This window comes from Diadema antillarum, unplaced genomic scaffold (genome assembly GCF_040938485.1).
Source record: "Diadema antillarum isolate AM-2024a unplaced genomic scaffold, OU_Dant_1.0 seq00000492_RagTag, whole genome shotgun sequence".
Lineage (NCBI taxonomy): Eukaryota > Metazoa > Echinodermata > Echinoidea > Diadematoida > Diadematidae > Diadema > Diadema antillarum.
Genome location: NW_027271453.1, coordinates 34,519 through 55,387, shown reverse-complemented (window position 1 = coordinate 55,387; position 20,869 = coordinate 34,519). Strand labels below are relative to the sequence as shown.

At 37.8% G+C, this 20,869-nt stretch overlaps 1 protein-coding gene across 1 annotated transcript; it reads left to right on the top strand.

Annotated features, from left to right (window-relative positions):
- The first annotated feature begins 10,855 nt into the window (after nucleotides 1-10,855).
- LOC139733804 (transcription initiation factor TFIID subunit 8-like) lies at nucleotides 10,856-17,484 on the top strand. The gene is made up of 5 exons (XM_071644610.1): nucleotides 10,856-11,024; nucleotides 13,216-13,377; nucleotides 14,478-14,602; nucleotides 16,261-16,408; nucleotides 17,195-17,484. The coding sequence occupies exons 1-5, from the start codon at nucleotides 10,883-10,885 to the stop codon at nucleotides 17,482-17,484; spliced, it is 867 nt and encodes a 288-aa protein (XP_071500711.1). The 5' UTR covers nucleotides 10,856-10,882.
- The last annotated feature ends 3,385 nt before the right edge of the window (nucleotides 17,485-20,869 follow it).

Below are 20,869 nucleotides of genomic sequence, written 5' to 3'. Positions count from 1 at the left end.
TTTGTTTGTTTGTTTGTTTGTTTTCTGTCACTGCCATTATTATCTAGCATGCAATATTATATCACGGGAACCATAGAATAGGCCTAAATGATAGGACTGCTCCGCTGAATGGATGTACAGTTACAAGTGCCACTACCAGTATAGCTGTGTTTCACCAAGAGGGAACCCCTTTTTCCTTCTCAACTCGTTTTAAGTTTTGCTAACAGAAACTACCAGCAAGATACCATCACTCAGTAGTGGTCCGAGTTCGAAGAAAATAATCCACTGAAAGACGCTGACTACAGTCTCGAAATGTTTTGTTGCTCATAACTGTTATCTTCACATTATGCAAACCTATTTTCAAAATCACCGTAAAGAGAGAGAGAGACAGAGAGAGAGAGAGAGAGAGAGAGAGAGAGAATGGGGAGGAAACACACTGAATGAAGCTGGAAGAGAGGTAAACGAAAGAGTGACTTTTTTTAAATTAAGAGTTAGCAAATTGAGAATAATATGCCTCTTAAAAATGTGTGTGTGTGTGTGTGTTTGTGTACATAATATATATATGATTTTGATTTGATATATAATTTGCTGAAGTTACCTTATATGCGTCCGTAATTGGTATACTGTGACTTCACTTCAGTTCCCATTGTCACAGAATTTGCTGAGATTGCAGCAACAACTTTGCAGTCTGTAGACCAGCATTTGACCACAAAGGAACACTCGGCCAATGTTTCTACAGGTAAACTGAAGAGTGTTTACATTAAAAAAAAAAAAACTATTCAGGCTTAAATGTACAGTTCTGGTCGAGGTGAGGTTTAGCTTTTAACATTTTGTGAGATATTCAGAAACCACTGTATGAGATGTCAAAGAGCATGCAATTTCAAAGGGTATCAAAAGTTTATTTGATGAAAATCGGTTTTGAAATGGCTGAGATATCCAAAAACAAGGTGGAACAAAGAGATCCTTATAAAGTTGTGGCATGTCGCCTTTTATTATCATCACTTTTTTGGATATTTCAGCCATTTCAAAACTAATTTTCTTCAAATAAACGTTGAATCCTTCGTAAAATTACATGCTCTTATTATATTTCATAAGAGGTTTCTCATTATCTCACTTTAATAGAAATATTCGAAACATGAATCACTTACCTCAACCAGTACTGTACAGTCCCTTTAAAGGGGATGGCTAGTAGCTGATCAGTGGGAATCGGTGGGAATGCTGGGGATGATTCGTTTAAGAGTACATTATATGTCTATTGTTGTGTGAAAATTATTTGCTTCAGAACGGTCTCATATTCAAGTAATGTGCAATTTAATGTTCCGTCACTGTACAGGCATGCTAACCTGAAAACATTAAACTGCACATTACTTGAACATGAGACCATTCTGAAGCAAATAATTTTCACACAACAATAATAGTGTACTCTGATCCCACAAGGATTGGAACAGTCGTCTCCCAGCATTCCCACTGATTCCCACTGATCAGTTACTAGCCATCCCCTAAGGCAGCAAACAGTAGAATAATAATATTGTATTGATTTTGATGGTTCAGATCTTACGATAAACGCAAACATAATGTGGGCCTTATGGATTGGTGTCCATGTAATGTAAGCTATGATTAATACTATGCCTGTAGATTAACAGTAGGTCATTGGGCAAAGTTTAAATCTCGTTCAAATTCAAATTCAAACTTTATTTTCACTTTTTTTCCAACAGAATGTACAAAATACAATTATTATTATAAATTTTACATGCGAGTAATAAAATATACATAACCAGACAGGATTAACAACATGTTCATGTCTACATGATCAGTACAAAAAAGATACATACACTCTATACACTCGCTGCGAGGGAAAAAAAAGAAAGAAGTGGAGGTACCCACTCAAAAGACTCGGGCAAAGTTTAGATCTCCTTAATTCCAGAGTTGACAGGAACAGTTGGAATTATGGCTTGTAGAGATTTCAGCATCAAGAACTTAATTTTGCTTTCATGGTAGGCCTATTGGCATTATTCGTAGCGGCGTATCTAGGGAAAATGGCGCCCGGGGCAAGCGCGAAAATTGCGCCCCTAATTTCTGAAGAAGACTAGTGTTCAACCCTAACCCCATCCCGGTAGGGACTTTAAGCAAAGTCCACATGATATGCTTTTCAAGCCCTTAAAAGGGGTCTTTTGAGGGTGATTTAAATGTAATGAATTTTGACAAATTTTGGCGAGCGAGCGCAGCGAGCGAGCCGAAAATTTTTGTATTTCAGCTGAAAAAACATGGAATTCTTGTCATTTTTTGCTTATCAAATCTTACAATTCTAATCAAGATAGTGACGGCCTTATAGATAACGATTTATCTATACCAACAAACTGAGTACTTTAAAAAATATTCTAAATCAGGGGGGCATTTCATGAAGCATTTTGTCCGACAAGTTGTCGGTAAAAATTTGCTTTCAGCCAAATCAGAAGCAAGGATTTCAGTAGCTTTTAACAGTTTGTCAGACGAAATATCTGACAAATTGCTTCATGAAATGCCACCATGAACGCGCGAGTGAGCCGAAATTTGTATATTTCCTCGTCATCATCACGTTTTGTTCTTATCTCCTTTTTGTTTTGACAAATTTTGGCGAGCGAGCGCAGCGAGCGAGCCGAAAATTTTTGTATTTCAGCTTGCAAAACATGGAACTCTTGTCATTTTTTGCTTATCAAATCTTACAATTCTAATCAAGATATAGTGACGGCCTTATAGATAACGATTTTTACCAACAAACTGAAGACTTGAAAAAGTACTTTACATTAGTACGAGCGAGTGAGCCGAAATTTGTATATTTCCGCGTCATCATCACGTTTTGTTCTTATCTCCTTTTTGTTTTGACAAATTTTGGCGAGCGCAGCGAGCGAGCCGAAAATTTTTGTATTTCAGCTTGCAAAACATGGAACTCTTGTCATTTTTTGCTTATCAAATCTTACAATTCTAATCAAAATATAGTGACGGCCTTATAGATAACGATTTTTACCAACAAACTGAAGACTTGAAAAAGTACTTTACATTAGTACGAGCGAGTGAGCCGAAATTTGTATATTTCCGCGGCATCATCACGTTTTGTTCTTATCTCCTTTTTGTTTTGACAAATTTTGGCGAGCGCAGCGAGCGAGCCGAAAATTTTTGTATTTCAGCTTGCAAAACATGGAACTCTTGTCATTTTTTGCTTATCAAATCTTACAATTCTAATCAAAATATAGTGACGGCCTTATAGATAACGCTTTTTACCAACAAACTGAAGACTTGAAAAAATACTTTACATTAGTACGAGCGAGTGAGCCGAAATTTGTATATTTCCGCGTCATCATCACGTTTTGTTCTTATCTCCTTTTTGTTTTGATAAATTTTGGCGAGCGAGCGCAGCGAGCGGGCCGAAAATATTTGTATTTCAGCTTACAAAACATGGAACTCTTGTCCTTTTTTGCTTATCAAATCTTACAATTCTAATCAAGATATAGTGACGGCCTTATAGATAACGCTTTTTACCAACAAACTGAGGACTTGAAGAAATACTCTAAATTAGTACGAGCGAGTGAGCCGAAATTTGTATATTTCCACGTCATCGGTACGTTTTGTTCTTATCTTGTTTGATTTTTTTTGGCGCCCCCCCCCCCGTATGTTCGAAACCGTTGGCGTCTTCTTTTGATCCAATTGGAGATCGCTTCAGAACGAAAGAAATTGCAGCCGCTGCTCCGTGAAGCATTTTGCCTGCTAAATATGAAATGACATGTGTGAACACAATAGACATTGTCATTTGGTCCGCGTCATCATCACATTTTGTTATTACCTTCTTCTTCTATATAAAACTTAGAGAGCGAGCGCAGCGAGCGAGCCGAAAATGTTATATTTCAGCTTACATAACATGGAATTCTTGTGTGAACACAATAAACATTGTCATTTTGTCCGAATCATCATTATGTTTTGTTTCTATTTTTTTATTTCGTTTTCTGCCCCCCCCCCCCATTCCGGTGAGTTTCTTCTTCTTCTTCTTTTTCTTTTCTTTTTTTTCTTTTTTTCTTTTTTTTTCTTTTTTTTTTCTTCTTTTTTTTTGCGCCCCCAAGGAGTGGCGCCCGGGGCACGTGCCCCTCTTGCCCCCTCCCCCTAGATACGCCACTGTTAAATCGTAGCTGCTTTGTTCATCTGTTTTACAGGAGAATTCGATTGTAACTTCAACAATGGTCTCTGCGGTTGGACCCAAGACGAGACCGATGACTTGGACTGGAGCTTTGCTACAGATGGTGTGAGTCAGGACGAAGCAACAGGTAACAAACTCCACACACTGCTGCTCACTGGCATATTCAATTAACGATATGATGATAGTCATAATGATGGTGTCCGGTGATATCACATCTATATATCGTCACTGTATATGTAACCGTCAACCTGACAAGAGGGTGTATAAAATGCAGGTACTGAACGCAATATCTAATGGGTTACATCTAAATTTGTATACAGATTGATTGCCAAGAATAAGCACAAAGCGTGACCGTTTGCCAGCCGATAAGGAAAAACATTTAGGCCCTATTCAATGAAATAAAATAGAATAAGGGAGTCCAACACGATGTCTGTGGAATAAAGGTTTAAGGAAAGAAATTGAGAGAGAGAGAGGGGGGGGGGGAGGTGGGGTTGGGGTGAGAAAAATATCATTAAGATCTCTTATCACCTAACATCTTTACGGATGACAAAAACACACAAAACAAATCTAGTTCTTCCCATAAAAAATAGTCATTAATTTTGACTAGCTCATAAATATAAGCTACGATTAATTGAATCACTTTGTAATGTTAGGTAGGTCTTAACGGTCTTGATGTGGAAAAGAAAGTCAAACCAATACAGACGTTGCCGGGGGAGGAACGTGCCGATTTAAAGAAAACGCACTTTGTACCCGCTTCATGTTTTAATTAAGGACTAGAACCAACACTTGCTGTCGGGCGGAAGCTCGCTTATCTAGTGGAGATGATGCCTATCCGGGAGATTAGGAGGTTGTAGGATCGAATCCTGCTCGAGGATAATATGTCCGCTTATATATGATTTATTTCATCTTGGCTACCACTAAAACACTGATCAATTCAGTGCTCATTTACGTTTTACGTATTTCGATGTAGGGCAATTTGTCGAAGAGTTGGAAAATGACATCCTGTTCTCTCGATTTATCTTTTTGTTCTTTTGTATAGGAGCTTCAATGTGCCTGTCAGTAACGTCTTCATCCTTGCAGTCCGTAAACATAGCGCGACTGAAAAGCCCTCCCGTGTTGGTGAATGAGGCTATCGGGGCTTTACGCCTCAGTCTAAGCTTTAAAACACAGGGCCCGACACCAAATGTGCTTAGAATCTACATTTCAAGAGAGGGACAGCCAATTGGCAATCCAACATATCAGCTGGGACCCTCGATTACTAGTAATTGGCATACCGCTTCGGTAATTATAACTCTTTGCACACGCATGCAAAACAACAACGTCAATTCTGTATTCCAGCTGTGTATATAGTTTCCCTGTAGGGTTTGTTTGTTTCTTTGTCTGTTTGTTGTTGTTGTTGTTGTTGTTGTTGTTCTTGTTGTTCTTGTATTCTATGCTCCTCAAAATCGTTGAAAGAAATTGTTTTGAGCGTAAAGGAAAATGAAGCTTTTCCATTCTAATGGATTGTATCTTTAATAACGACGAAGACATTTGATGCAAGTCAACATTTTAGGCAACCACGTGCATTTTTTTTTTCTATTACTGCGGCCTTTCTCATTCTGACTTTTCTTTCCAGATTCATTCATCCCTTAATATTGTCGAGCAAGAAGTACTGGTGGTGACCATCGAGGCCGTCATCGGCCCCGGCTATGGAGGAACCATTGGTCTGGACAACATAGAGTTGACCAAGGAGGAACAAGTCGTTTCTACCTGAGACTTGCGAAAGTGAATCGCTAAACTAAAATCCTTCGAATATCCATTTCCTCTTTCCCATACTCACAATAGCCACAAGCGTCTGTGATAAGTAAATACATGTCATGTTGTGACAATATTAGAATTGATATAATCTATCACGCTACTATTATAGGCCTACTATATAGGAACTGTTTGAATATCAATTTCCCTCTCCGCTTACATACCCCCGTCATATATAAATGACGTATTCTATAGCACGCTACACACTATAGTACACAAATTAACGATTTATATCTGTTTCATAATGTCAATAACGCATATGGCATGACATTTTGTTGTTAAGATTATCATTGTGATATTTCATTTACTCTAATAGAGATGTAGGGGGCCTACGTCATGATTATGACACCCTCGAGTCATGTACAGCACACGAGATTTATCTCGTGGGCTGTATATTATACAACCCACTGGCTATTAATTAGAGACTACAGAAAGTGAAAATAAGTGATGAGCATGCATGACGTATTTTAGGCCTACGAGCTATACGGCCCATGAGACCACGACGTTCAGAAAATAAACTGAATGATTTTGACACTGTAGACTATATAGGCAAATGAGGCCCATCAGGATGTAGACCTATACCATTAAAAAAAAACAAAAAAAAACAACACACAGAAAAAGCCAGCGATACTGGCATTACACCACATTACTTAGAAGTGTCGGTTTCGCGTCACCCCTTTTTCTTTTTCTTTCCTGATGTTGCTTGTCACACTTGGGGATATTTTGGTATCGGCCTCGTGGGCCTCTGGTATTGCTCCCATGTGCCTTGTTTGCCCATAGTGTGAACGAGGTGGGCCCTTTTATTCCCTTGTGCAGGGCAATGTGACTCATGGGCTTATATTTTTCAACATCCAACCCGTGCGCTGTATAGTGACAAGTGGGTGTGGAGATCATTATGACCCTCTTCATCACTGCCCTCGTTGCAGGGAAAAGATTTTTTTTTTCTACAAATGTTTTAATTTACTTTTTTGTTTTAGGTACTTTTCCCTGACGAACAATCGCTACTTGACATGTCATGATTAGTATTATATTCGCTTTTTTTTTTTTTTTTTTTGTTGCTTCGACATCTTGAAGACTCTTGGAATTGCTCATAGCGGCGAACCCCGTACGAAAATAAGGGACATGATAAAAGTGTTTCAGTAGGCTTACATCTCACTACATGATAACGTGTTCTGACTCAGAGCTCAGGTCTCAATTGATTTTCGCCATTTTTATTTCATTTTGCATTAATGTTTGTAAATAATGCCGCTTATGTTTTGCAGAACTCATATCTGATAAAAAAAAAATCATTAGAATTATTGAAAGTACATGTATGTGTGGAATGCATTTGACGATGTCTTAAGAATAATGTTCTTGTTTTGTATTCGTAACGAATGAAATTATTGTTATACCATCTAATTGTTCTTTTCCTCTACTTGATGTGATAATGCCCTTTTCTTACAAATTAATAAAATGGTTATAATATCCTAGTGTTTTTATTCAAAATTTTCAATGTGTACGCGCTCAATATTGTTTCAATATAATGCATGGATTGTGAAACAACCTTATTTCTGTTTAACAATTTATGTGCCATGGTGGTGATTAATGCAATGTTTATAGCCATTAACACTTTTCAGTGTATTTTTAGCTTGGACATAATTATTTTGTTGTTGTCGTTATTTTTGTATTATCACCCACTACCTCAGATAAGAGTTTGAAAAGTCTCTGAGTGTGTGTGTTTGTGTGTGTTTGTGTGTGTGTGTGTGTGTGTGTGTGTGTGTGTGTGTGTGTGTGTGTGGTGTGTGTGTGGGGGGGGGGGGAGTGCTGTCTTTTATACCATGTCCTCCAAAGGCTAATGGTGCGTTCATAGTGTGATAACGAACATTAAAACACAAATAAATACAACTGGATGATCATAAGCAGAAGAAAAAGAAAAGAAAAGAAAAAGAGAAGAAGCAAGAGAATAATGATTTTATTTTCTTTTTTGGCTGAATGCAGAGAAGAGAAAGAGAAAACGGAATTGATGAAGACAGAGAGAAAGAGAAACTGAAAAGAAAAGGGAAAAAAGGTATGCATGCATTCAAAAGTAAGTAATGAGGGAAAGCAAAAGAAAAAGGAAACAATATGACAAAAAAAAAGATACAAAGACAAAGAGAGATATTGAGAGAAACGATTAATGTTTGAATATGGAGCCGAAAGCAAAGGCAAGTTTATTAAAAGAAAAAGAGCATTATGACAGTTTGCAAAGCTTGATCTGCATGCCCCAGAGAAACAGAGACGAGGGACTCGCGTCTCCTTGCACGATATAGGGTATTGATCGGGGTCATCCCACTATAGACCGACACCCACGAGTCACACAGCCCACGAGTTCGACATTGAAAACGGGTCCATGAGTCATACAACTCACTAGTCATCAAACAGCCCATGAGTTCGACACTATTATAGGGAAATAAAGCCCATGTATTAAGAGTTCGACTCTGGGTAAAATCAGCCCATGCGAGTTCGACAGATAAGAAAGGGCTTAATGTGTCGGTCACATGGGCGTCGTTTGTTAGTGTCGAATTATTGGGCTGTATGACTCGTGAGCTGTATAACTCATGGGCTGCGTGTGACTCGTGAGGTGTATGACTCGTGGGTTGTATGACTCGTGGGTGTCGGTCTCCATGACGTGCACCCTATTGATCAGCCTAATCGAATAAAGAAGTCGGATAATGTCTTCATGATGGTATATTATGCTATACTGTCTTCGCGCAGAATAAATTGCGCAAACATTGATGAAATAGAAATCAAAGTTACTCGACTGTATAATGTCTTGCACTTTTAAATACACTGAAAGATAATTGTACCACGATACCCACCATCTCCATTTTGTCGGATGTAGTCGGAAAGCATTTGAGGGTACAATTAGGACCTATTTGAAAGACTTCCACAACGCGAAGCAGAGATTAACACGTTTACACATATTTCTGGACAGGATTTTATTAATAATCATGTTGGGTGATTTTTTTTTTTTATATTTGTACATTATCAAAAACTTCAACAAGCAAAATATAAAAGTTAAAGATGTTGGCGTCACTAGAAAATCGAATCTGAGTCGAATAATATCCTATTAAAGGCACTGATGCACCTCTATAAAATTCTTCGACATCGCCCGTCCTCATGAAAAAAAAGAATAAAATTAACAGATTAAGAAGAAGGAGAAGAAAGAAAACTGGTTAATAATCAATTCAATTCAATTCAATTCAATTCAATTCAAATCAAATCATATCAAATTAATTGAAATTAATTCAAATCAAATCAATTCAAATCAAATCATATCAAATCAAATCAAATCAAATCAAATCATTTATTCAATAACATTACAAGAAAAGAATTCAGACTACAAGAAGGGAATAAAAATGAGGTTGCGAGTTTGTGGACAGTGCCCACACGTTCGATGCACATTTTGACAATTAAAAAAAAAAAGGCTCCTGCTATTCATCAAAATTATAAATTTATGGAGAAAAGGAGAGGGAATTAATCCCCCTGCAACCCTCCCTCTCATCCATCCTCACCCCGCCGTTTTTAAATGCACTGTAGTAGATTTACCTTCATGGAGCACCCTGAGATTTCGCCTGAAAGCTGCAGATTAATAGCGTTGTTTATATTAATAGCGTTGGTTATTAATAGCGTTGTTTAAAGCGTTGTTTTTACTATAGCGTTGTTTATATAACCCCTCCACACAAAGTTTACTTTGTGTGGAGGGGTTATGCGTCATTTTCATAGACACAAGCACAGTCCCAATCGACAGTCGAGTACACGCATCCGATGGCGCCGCCAGTGCAGTGCTCAACGCACGGCGGCGCCCTTGTGCGAAATTAAATTTGACGCAAGACGGAGATCTACAGGTGTACGGTAAGTTGAAAGACGTTAAAATCGCGTTTATATTCTCTAGATGAAGTTAGCCTAGTTGCCGTCGTCTTCACTGTATCCTATGATCATACTTCATAATTGTAGCACATTACCTACCTCGCAGGAGTTAAATTAGACAGCAGTGCAGTCTGTAGTCATGGTCGTGTTTATAGTACGGGTTCAATAGTGTAGACCCACTCGTTGGATCCTGTGTATTGCTGATGATATTGGAAATTGTAATCAGAATATTATGATGTAACGTTTAGAGCTCTAGATCTAGGTGGTATAGTCTAGAACGTTCAAACGTTAGACGCTCTACTTAAATTCATCGTAGAATTGGACACACATGTACTGTAAATAGGGCAGCCATGATTTTTATTATACTGACATGACAGTGACACCTTTCACTTTTCAGTTTTTGTTTCTTAAATGCTCCCGATGCGATGCAAACAATAAATTTAATTAACATCACAGACACACACTGACCGGCACCCTATCCAAGTTAAACTTCCAAAAATGACCTTTCTAACATTTAACAAGTTAGTCTAAAATGAACTTACACGGCTCTGTTCAACTTCAAGGCAGGTATTGCTGCATGCACATTTTACTCAGTAGAGATGGCTGTAAGTGTAAATCACATCTACAAGTGAAGTACAACAGCAATCTGTGACATGACAGAAAATACAGTTCATTCAGTTTGGGAAACTCGATGTGTTGACTATACTAATATAGTGTAGATTTATGTGCACTGACAAATTTTGCTAACCTACATGTAGCCTGAGCTGAGTAGCCATAAACGATAACCCACAAATTAGGTACCGTGGAAAAATTACTTTATAAACAGTACACTTTTAATCCATCTATCCTTGTATTCCTACATGGTACAAAGTGTACATCTGTCTGGACTAGACCTCTAACAGGTTAGGCCTACCGGACAGATCAAATTTTTCTGAGATGGGCCTACTGCAGCTGGGAGCTCATGGTATGAATTGATTGGACCCTTGTCTGATAATTTCTTTCTGCTTTTCTCCAATGTCACAGCTGTCTTGGTGAACAGTCCAAGCTTGGGTTGCCATGACGACCACAGAGAACTCGCCCCTTGCTGCGGCACAACGCAGGGGCCTCTATGTTGCCGTGGCCGCAATTTGCCTGGAGGCTGGATTTACTGCTGCTGACAAAGACTGCCTTGAAACAATGACTGAAATGTTACAGAGCTGTGAGTCACAGTTGGGGACAAATTCTTCTGAGTTACAGTTGGGGACAAGTTCTTCTGAGTTGTCCTCTTTTGTATAGCAATGTTTCTCTTAAAAGTCAGTCCAATGCCCATACCATTTTCTGCTTTGAATGAAAACAGAAATAATCAGGTCTGTATACAAAATTTCACAAATTTTGAATATTCCTGAGCACTTTTGCGTGGTCAGAACTTATCTGCTGAAGGGGAAATAATAATAATAATAATTATAATAAAAAACCTGTATTGCTCTTATACACCTCGAGAAAGAGTCAAAAGAAAATTTTGCTTGCCAAAAGTATAATAATTATATTACAATTTTTGTGTACAAATCAAATGGAACACATCTAGATGCCATATCCAATTCAATTGCCTACTTGTCTTGAGCTTTTAACTTTCAAAGTTAATGTTTTTCTTTTATTTTTCTGAAGATTTTCAACAATACACTTACAAGTGTAATCTGTATTTTTTCTGTACTATTTCCATTGTTTTTATTACTTTTTTGCCCTAATTTAAAGCATCACAACCTGAATGTGCAATTTTCCTTGAAAGCATGAATGGAGCTGTCTGTCATGATAACAAACCCACTTGCCCATCTGTCCTGGGCAACTGTGAAACTTGTTGATTGGGCAAGTAGACATAATTGGCAAATAAATAAGTAAAAAACAAACAAAACAAAAAACAAATTGCAGCCCTTCTGATACGTAAATGTGCAGTGGAAAAGTTGAAATACAGCTGATTATTATGTGAATGTGCATCACAAAATGAACAAAAAGTTGCACACCTTGATTTTATGTGTGGACTCACAAAAGATGAAATGGGTAAATCAAGGCAATCTTGAGTTTTTCATATTTTCTGAAAGAGCTATCCTTCTTCTACATTATTCTTTAGTTTGGGATCATAACATGAATGGGAAAGAGTGTTTTCAGCAGTTTTTCTACAACCCTTTTTGGGGGAGAATAGAATGATCAGGTATGTCTCAGAGTCCCCTTTTCATATCTTGAAATCTTAACTTACTATTCACTTTCAAGTCTAATAACTTTTGAAAGGATAACTACTGCTTTGAAAGTTGGCATTTGTCATGGACAGAATGTGTTGATAGAACATGCTTAATTTCAGCCTAATCTGATAATCTCTTCATTGTTGTTGCTCCAGTGGTTTACATCCTGTGTTTTGTCCTTTTCATTGCACGGCTAGCATGGCTTGGTAAAGATTAAGCGCTTGAATAGACCCTGTACTTCAGAGCCTCTTTTCTCAGTTCACACTTTTCCAGAGTGTGTGCTTTCTTTCTAGTATTTAGATAGATTAGGGGAGTCCATTTGAATTGAGTTATACTTATCATTTTAAAGCTCAGAGTCTGCTCAAAAGAATATGCCCTTAACTACATTTCCATGTCTGGCGACTTTTTGTTGGTTTTGTGATGCAGGGTCACATATAGTAAAACCTGTTACATTCAGTTGTACTTGCACAATCTAACCTTAATTTTGTCTGTGATACAGACAGTATGCAGCTGATGTTCTATTTTGCCAACTCTTGGTCAGTGCTCTCTGGCTGGACGTACTAGTCAAGTATTGGTTATTCTTCGGCCAAGCTTGCAGAGGCTTATTTTAAGTCACCCACTTTGAATTGCACTTCATGCCAGAATTTGTGCAAAGGAGTGAATGTGATTATAAATGATTTTGTTTGTTTGTTTGTTTTTTGGGCTCATAGACTACATTGTTGTTTTAGCATATTAGGAATTATTATGCATGTCGTGTAGGGTCTCAAACATAACTTACCAAGTTTCATGCCTGCCTGTTACGTGGAAAAGTCAGTATTAAAAAATATATAGGATAATATACCTGATTTGAAAAGATTTTAAGAATACTTTTTTGTTTTTGTTTTAATGACTAGTGGAATTAACTTTGTCTCATCATATATTTTGTTTTCGGAGTCATGATTTATCTAAGTACAGAACCCAGGTCTGGTCTAGAGGGTTAGAATACAGTGTACTTTGTCCCAATAATCTCCTATTACCAAGATTGCCCGATGAACTCTAGATAAAATTTGATCCAGTTGACCAGTGCCTGGTTCTTTACCTGCTGATGTGATTGCTCACATAATTCCAACGTGTCTGTACACTGTACACCCTCCCATGAACTATGCTGGTGTATTTTCCCCGTTTTTTTCTACACAGACATAACCGAACTAGCACAGAGCAGCAGGGCGTACAGCGAACTCGCCTGCAGAACACTCCCCATGGTAACGGACATCGCCATGGCGATATCCCAGATGGGCTCAGACGTCTCTGGCCTCATGAAGTATGCCAGAATGAAACCGAAGATAATGATCCCTAAACGTAAGTCTACTCTCTCTTTAATGGTCCATTTTTGTATTCAGTATTAAAACATACAGTGTATGGCAAGCATAGTGGGCGTCAAGCCAGGTGACATCCACAGGGCCTTAGAAAATTAGTCAACACACAACTTACTGACTTTTTGATACAAGAAATCAGCAAATATTATTCTATAAGCCCTTGTATATTTTAGATGAATGTACAATCCTCTGTTATTGTATTGCCTGTGGTAAATCTCAAAAAGAAAGAAACAACAAGCAATGCATTACCTTCCTTACAGGGTACTTGTGATTAATCTAGGAAAAAACTACACATGTACAAGTTGTACAGCTGGTCTTTCTAATGAATTATTTTCTCACTTCAAATATTTATCAGTCCCCTCCCCCACCATCACCACCCCCAGAAAAAAAAAGGACGAGGAGGAGGAGAAGAAAACAAACAAACAAACAAACAAACAAACAAACAAATATATACAAACAAACAAACAAATTAAAAAATGTCCTTGTGCAAACATCGAGTGACAAGATTCCAGTACAGGAGTTATGGAATACAGTATGTGGAGTTGCCCATAACTTACATTTAACTTCCAGGTCTCTTCTGGCTTGGAGCAATGGTACCTATTACGGCCTGATTACAGGATGAATAATTGCTTATAAATAAATATTTACGACTGACATTACTAAGGGACTGTCAACCAGTGAAAGGAACCATGGGAAGTACAACATTTTAATTTTAAAAGGAGACTCTAATGTGTATGGCTGTACCTACAGATTTGTGCGCATGGCTCTGCCATAAATTCTTAGTCCAGAATGGACTCAGAAACATCTTCAAATTAACAAACGCAAACAGAAAAACTGACCAGAATGAATGTTACTTATTAGTGGAAAATTGAGCAAAGAAAATGGGATTACATCGGGATTATCCCAAAGGAATCCCATTTCCTTTGCTCAATTTTCCACATCTTCGAATTAATACATAAAAGCTAATCATTGACTTCCCAATATGAGTTTGACCATGATGAATGCTTCATTAACGAGCCCTTCAGTAAGTTGTTGATCTAATGATGTTTTTAATACTATTATGTAAAATGTTCTGGAGAGCAGAGGACAAGCTGAGGCCGACCTCTGACCCCTCGGGTCTCCAGGTTGGTCAGAGAGTGAAGCACCCGTCCTACATCCTAGACCATTTGCCTGTGTTTCCAGACGCTCACACCTACATAAGGACACCGGTATGTTGAAAATTTTGACATATAATATATATTGAAAATTAAAATAATAATGATAAGCTACATGTATACAGTGCATGATAATCTGAAAGATTTCTCTGTGTGCTTTACATAACTGTCTTGTACATCAGAAAAAAAAAAAATCAGATTTCCAAGATTTTTTTCTCATTTCTTAGTGTCAAATCAAATCCATAACCAAAGCCCAAAACAAATAAAGTCATTTATGTAAAAGGGATGCAGATTTTCAGACTAGAAGAATTCCTCATGGATAATGCCCCAGAGTCGTTATTATTGTAATATGCTTGTTGTCTTTGAGGAAATTTAATGCAAAACAAAACAACAAACCAATACCAAATTGACCCTTATCTGTCAGGGTGGTCAAAGAGGGGTTTGAGCTTGTTGCTGCAACATGCCACATGCTATGCAACAAATTTCAAGTTGTGGACCACCCTGTTCTGTGCTAGTGAGTGAAATGTGAACAATTTCTATGCATGTACGCTACCTGTGGACTGGCAACAGATGGTACATAAGAGTCAATCGCTGTAAATGTTATCAATGTATCATAATCATTTTTTTTTTTTTTTTTTGCTTTGTGTATCAGTTTTGGAAGGACAGCAAATTTGACAAAGCATAAAATTACTGTGACCGTGCACCTCAACGAACATAAAGTTGCACACACTGGTTTTGCGTGAGGACTGAAAATGAGTGAAATGGGTCAACCTAGCTGAACTTGACTTTTTCATATTTTCTGAAAGAGTGGGTCTTCTTTTACATTATGCTAAAATTTGGTATCATAAAACGGTCAAGAAAGTGTGTTTTTTTAGCAGTTTATCTCGAAAATTTTTGGTAGAATAGTGTGATTAGGTGTGTCTTTAGAATCCCTTTTTCATTTCTGAAAAACCTTGTCCACACTCTTCACTTTCAACTCTACTAACTTTTGAAAGGATAGTGCTACTGCTTTGAAAGTTGGCATTAATTACATGTATGGACAGAATGTGTTAATGAGGCATACTTAATTTCAGTTAAATCTGATAATCCCTTCATTTTTGTTACTCTGGTGGTTTACTTCCTGTTTTTTGTCCCATTCATCGCACAGCCAGCACGGTTTGGTAAAGATTAAGCGCTTGAATAGACACTGTTCTTCAGAGCCTCTTTTCTCAGTTCACACTTTTCCTGAGTTTGTACTTTCTTTCCAGTATTTAGATAGGTTAGGAGAGTCCATTTGATTTGAGTTATACATCATTTTAAAGCTTAAAGCCTGCTCTTTCATAATATGGTCTTAACTAAAAATTCATGTCTGGCAACTTTTTGTTTGTTTTGAGGTGCAGGGTCACATATGGATATGCAATACACAATGCGATTTATGTATTTATCCATGAACATGGGAGACCGGAGCTAATTCGTTTTTGTTTTTGTGGGTTTTTGTAGAGCAAAGGAGGGGACGGAATGTAACAGAGACTGGAAAAGAGATAGAAGTTTGTAATTTTCCTGTCCAATGTTTTGTTAAAGATGATTCTGTCACAATGTGCCATTCAGACAACAGATCTAGAATGATGATGCGAAAATAGGATGATACCTTTCAAGCCAGCTGCCATTTGAATGACTTTCATTTCTTCTTCAATTTTCCCTTTTCTTTCTGAATACGTGCTTCCTGGAAACAGACTTTCAAGCTGCAAGACAATGAATACAAGACGGTGAGGGAGAAAGCCGCTTCGCAGCGCCGCGACGTGGAACGCGCCCTGACACGGTTTATCGCAAAGACGGGCGACACTCAGACCCTCTTCCCTGGTGACAGCAACCTGTTTCCATGTAAGTATTTCTAGTCAGTTAACACAGTGTGTGTTACTCAATTGCAAAGTGACATGTTCAAATTGTGTCTTTTATCTTGATCGAACCTATTACATTATGTACATTGTGTACTTACTGTTGGACTGAGGGACTTGTGTACTTGAACACAGCAGGTTGGGTAGCTAGCATACTAAAAAAAGAAAAGATTGTTATTTCATTACCATATTCCTACTGTTTTTATTACCACTGCACTATCATTACTATGACTATTTTCATTAACCTCATGACATTAAAAAACAAATTACAAAAATTGAGAATTTATGATACATTAGAAAAAAAAAAGTTTTGGTAGTGATGGGTCAAAACCTGCATCAAAAAGGTGACTTTTGATCTGTGATGCTTATGAAGGCATATGTTTAGTGATGCTACATTTATCCTATTTTCAGATTGTGCAGGAAGACATTGATGTATTACATTTTGAAATGATTCAGTTTATTATGTGTTTAGACTGGTCAAGGGCATGGACAGCTTTGAGAATCTGCAAAGTAATTCTTTCATACTTTTTTTCTTTGTTTTAGGGCCAGTTTTGCCAGCTATGTACATTTGTACTAGTGTAATTATTGTGATGTAGGGCCTAATGTGTCGTAGCACATCAAGCTTCTTGGAAGCACTGCTTAAAGAGATTAACAAAGATTAAGAAAAAGAAAAATATAGGTACCTACTGCTTGGTGCTCAAAGGGCTCATTACTCTCACTGTGTACCACTGTCTTTACCCCTCTACCACGCCCCACTGCCCCCCTCCACCAGTGATTGCCTGCACCCCTTGCCCCATGCCTTACCTGGATGCCCTCCTCCCACCCCAGCACGACATCCTCCAGGAGAAAGAGGAGGAGGAGACGGGAGATGCGGATGACGGCGAGCAGAAGCTCCTGGAAGATGCGGAGGAGAAGAAGGATGCCACCGACGGGGACACCAAGCCCAAGCTGGAGGAGGAAGGGTCGCAGGGCGGGGCGCAGAAAAAGCGGGTCGACCCGGACGCCATCGACAATCCGTTCCTACGACAACCGAAACGGCCCCGCCATAAAAAGAAGAAGTGAATTGTGCAGCCGGCTATTAGCTGCTGTAGCGGACAGTACGCCAGAATGAACTGGTGAGGGGTATGGTGCTGTGACGAAATGAGTAACTTTGACAGACGTGAATGATGTGTGACATTGTGGAGTATGGTGAGAATTGCCCAGGAAGGCACCCGATGTATTTGCTGTGGATGGTCAGTGAAGTAAAATCTTCCACTGCCATATCACCAAGACCACGTCATCTGCCGATGATGCTTTACCTGAGTGGTGGTAAGAGGGTTAAAGACAGGCAAGCTTGGAGGAAACTAATGTATGTTCACTCTGGAAAGGACAGCGTTTGTGTGTATAGGCACTGTCTGTCCATCTGCTGTATGGATGGATATTGTCTCCAAGGAGTACCGATATTCAAAGATTTTGTTTGTGTATGACAACTTTGAAGCTTTGTGTGCCTAGAGGTGTAAAGCGGCAGCATTCAAAGCTGTATCAATGGGAACATAAGAAGGGATATGCACTTACTTCTCCATGTTTCTTGATAGTAGAACTTGTTGATAAGTCCATTACAGTGGACCCCGGAGGCTTGGAAGCAGTGGTATTAAATGGTCAGTTTTACGGTAAAGGGTGTAACTTTCAATTTTTAGCCTTTTGGCCCACCCTGAACATATGGATTTACAGATCTCAAAGATTTTTTCCCATGCGAGTCGTCTCATGAGTAGCCACCTTGGGTAGCATCTATAGTCAGGTCCAGGTATTGATGCGTTTTGTTTTGACAGTCACATATGTACCCTAAAAATGACTATTTTGTTGCACTGAAATTTATGTAACATTTTTGAAATGTTCATAATTTTCTACAGCAACTGCAGAGATCTAATTTTTTTATGTTAAAAGCATAGTTGTATGGTCAATTGAAATGACCAAATTAGTTTGGTTGGTAGCTGGCCCTGTATTTTAGAATACTATGTCTTCAAATTTGAGGTTTCGGAGGTTTCATTTTCCGTTAACAATTGTGAGCAAACTTTGATGGACAGTAATGATCAGTGGATATGTTTTGGCTACTTTCTTTTATGCTGAAAATATTAAGGTACAGCTAAACTTTAGACTCACATCAAAGTTTACTTGATTCTAGGGCTATTTGAAATTTTGTGATGATTTTACTTCATTGAGTGAAATTTCCGTTAGCAGTTTTGAAGCCTCCGAAACAAAGTGTTTAGTAAAATAATATGAATATGGATAAGAGAAGAGACCCAATCTATACGTCAAAATGTAGGATATGGGGCCCTAACCTAATAAACCAAAAATAGTTAAGATCCGCCAAACTCTCTGAAAATAGGAGATGATACAAATTTGCCGTTAACACTTGAAGCCTCCGAAACACATTGAAGCCTCCAAAACAGCAAAAACATTTAATTTGGCATTTCTGATAAATTCTTTGAGTGTCTGCCCCAAATTATGCCATGAAATCATTAACAGACATGGACAGACAACAAAAATAATAAAAACATTATGATACTGCAATAATTTTTTGAGCCAATACACTTTATAGAGAAAAACTGGTTTCGGAGGCTTCAGAAGGATGTTAACATTGCATTTTTGTGATTTTCTCTGGACAAAATTAAATTAGATTTATTGTTCACCCACCCAATGATCATTTATGACATATCTAAAGATATTTTATCACATTCAGTTTTCTAGCTGCTTTGTTTACTCACCAATATAGATTTACTATACAATTTACCTATTTTTCCTTAACAGCACAGACGTGTCATACATCAACTCACCTTTTCATTCAGCAACGAAATATTGGCAGATGAGGATGTTGCCCCACAAATATGTTTAAACAGTGTATATCAACCAAAAAAGACTCAATTTACCCATCACTTTCCACACAACATACATGATTTTCATAAAAACATAAGGCATACCAAATGAATTTTCCAGACGTTTCGGAGGCTTCATTTTATGTTAACAGCATGTAAATGGAATGTTTCAATCCATTAAAGTCTATTAAATAACTGTTTGGACTGAATAAGACTTGTTGGTTCATCAAACAAGGTGTACATGGGCCTGTCTACAGTAAGAGGGTATAGTTGTGTTACAAACAGGGCAAAAAATAAAGTTGATGGGCTGATCTTCATATTGACATATGTAATACCTTTGATGACATTATTATCAAAGCAGATGAGATAAAGATAACTTTTACGGCAGAATTTCTTCCGACGCCATCCAAACATCACCCTTCCGACTAAAGTAACGCGGCGAACAGGGACAGACAGACAGCACCAAAAATAAAGAAAAAAAGACACAAGAAACAACTTTGTTGGTTTGATTTTTGTCACTGTATTGTATAATTGTAATTAAATTAAAATGAATCGAAAAAATAATGTGTTGACTTTTTCTTTGGCCTGAAATTAAGCAGTTGAGTCACAAATAGTAAGTGATGTCTTCAGTCCTAATTTTTATTTTTTTTCCCCGAACCAGATGTTCAGTGAATACCCTTAAAGAAAGTTGTCATTACAACTGTCTAATCCACGACCAATATGTCACATCATTGCTTTCCATGAATTAATGCACTTAATTGATATGAATCTACACAAAGGTATCACCCACAATAATTGAACATAACGTAACGTTGGTAACGGGGACAGACATTTTTTCACATCTGACATCTGACAAGGCTAACACCTACAATTTGCCATTATTTTTTGGAAATACTGTAAAATAATTCAAAAATATTAATGTTCATAAAGAATTCATTGTAATCTTAACTATTAAGTAGAATGGTTTGTACACCGAGTAAGCTTGGTAACACTTTTGAAAAGAACTCTTGCGACTCAAACAACTTGCCAGAGACAGACATTTTCCACTGATGTCTCTGACAAGGGTATACACCTACGCTTTGCCATCATTTGTTGGAAATACTTGTGAAATAATTCCAAAAAACAGTCAACAGTAAATGAACAATAAACTCTCACACCCATCACTAATTTCCATTTTGTACCGTTGGAAGAGATGGATTTGTGTGTATAATTTTCATTTGAAGAAAGTAGAGTTTCACATGGAATCTAAAAAAAATGAAGGAATGAGTCATACATTTCAAAGATACCCCCCCCCCCCCAGGAAAAAGAATAGGTGGGTGTTGATCATTTTACAACCTTAAAAACTCATTGAACTGGTAACAACCTTCACTGGAATCTCAGGAGAACAATGTTAACAATGGTAAGAAAATATGTACAGCAATATCAGAAAGTAGTATAGTAGTTACTTATAAAGATACAGTGCACTCCCATTACAACGAACACGGTTGTAACAAAATTTCATTATAACGAAGTAAAACTTCTGGTCCCAAAATTATCGCCATTAAAGTCTATGGTACAAAATCCGCTTATAACGAACACGGTTATAGCGAAATTTT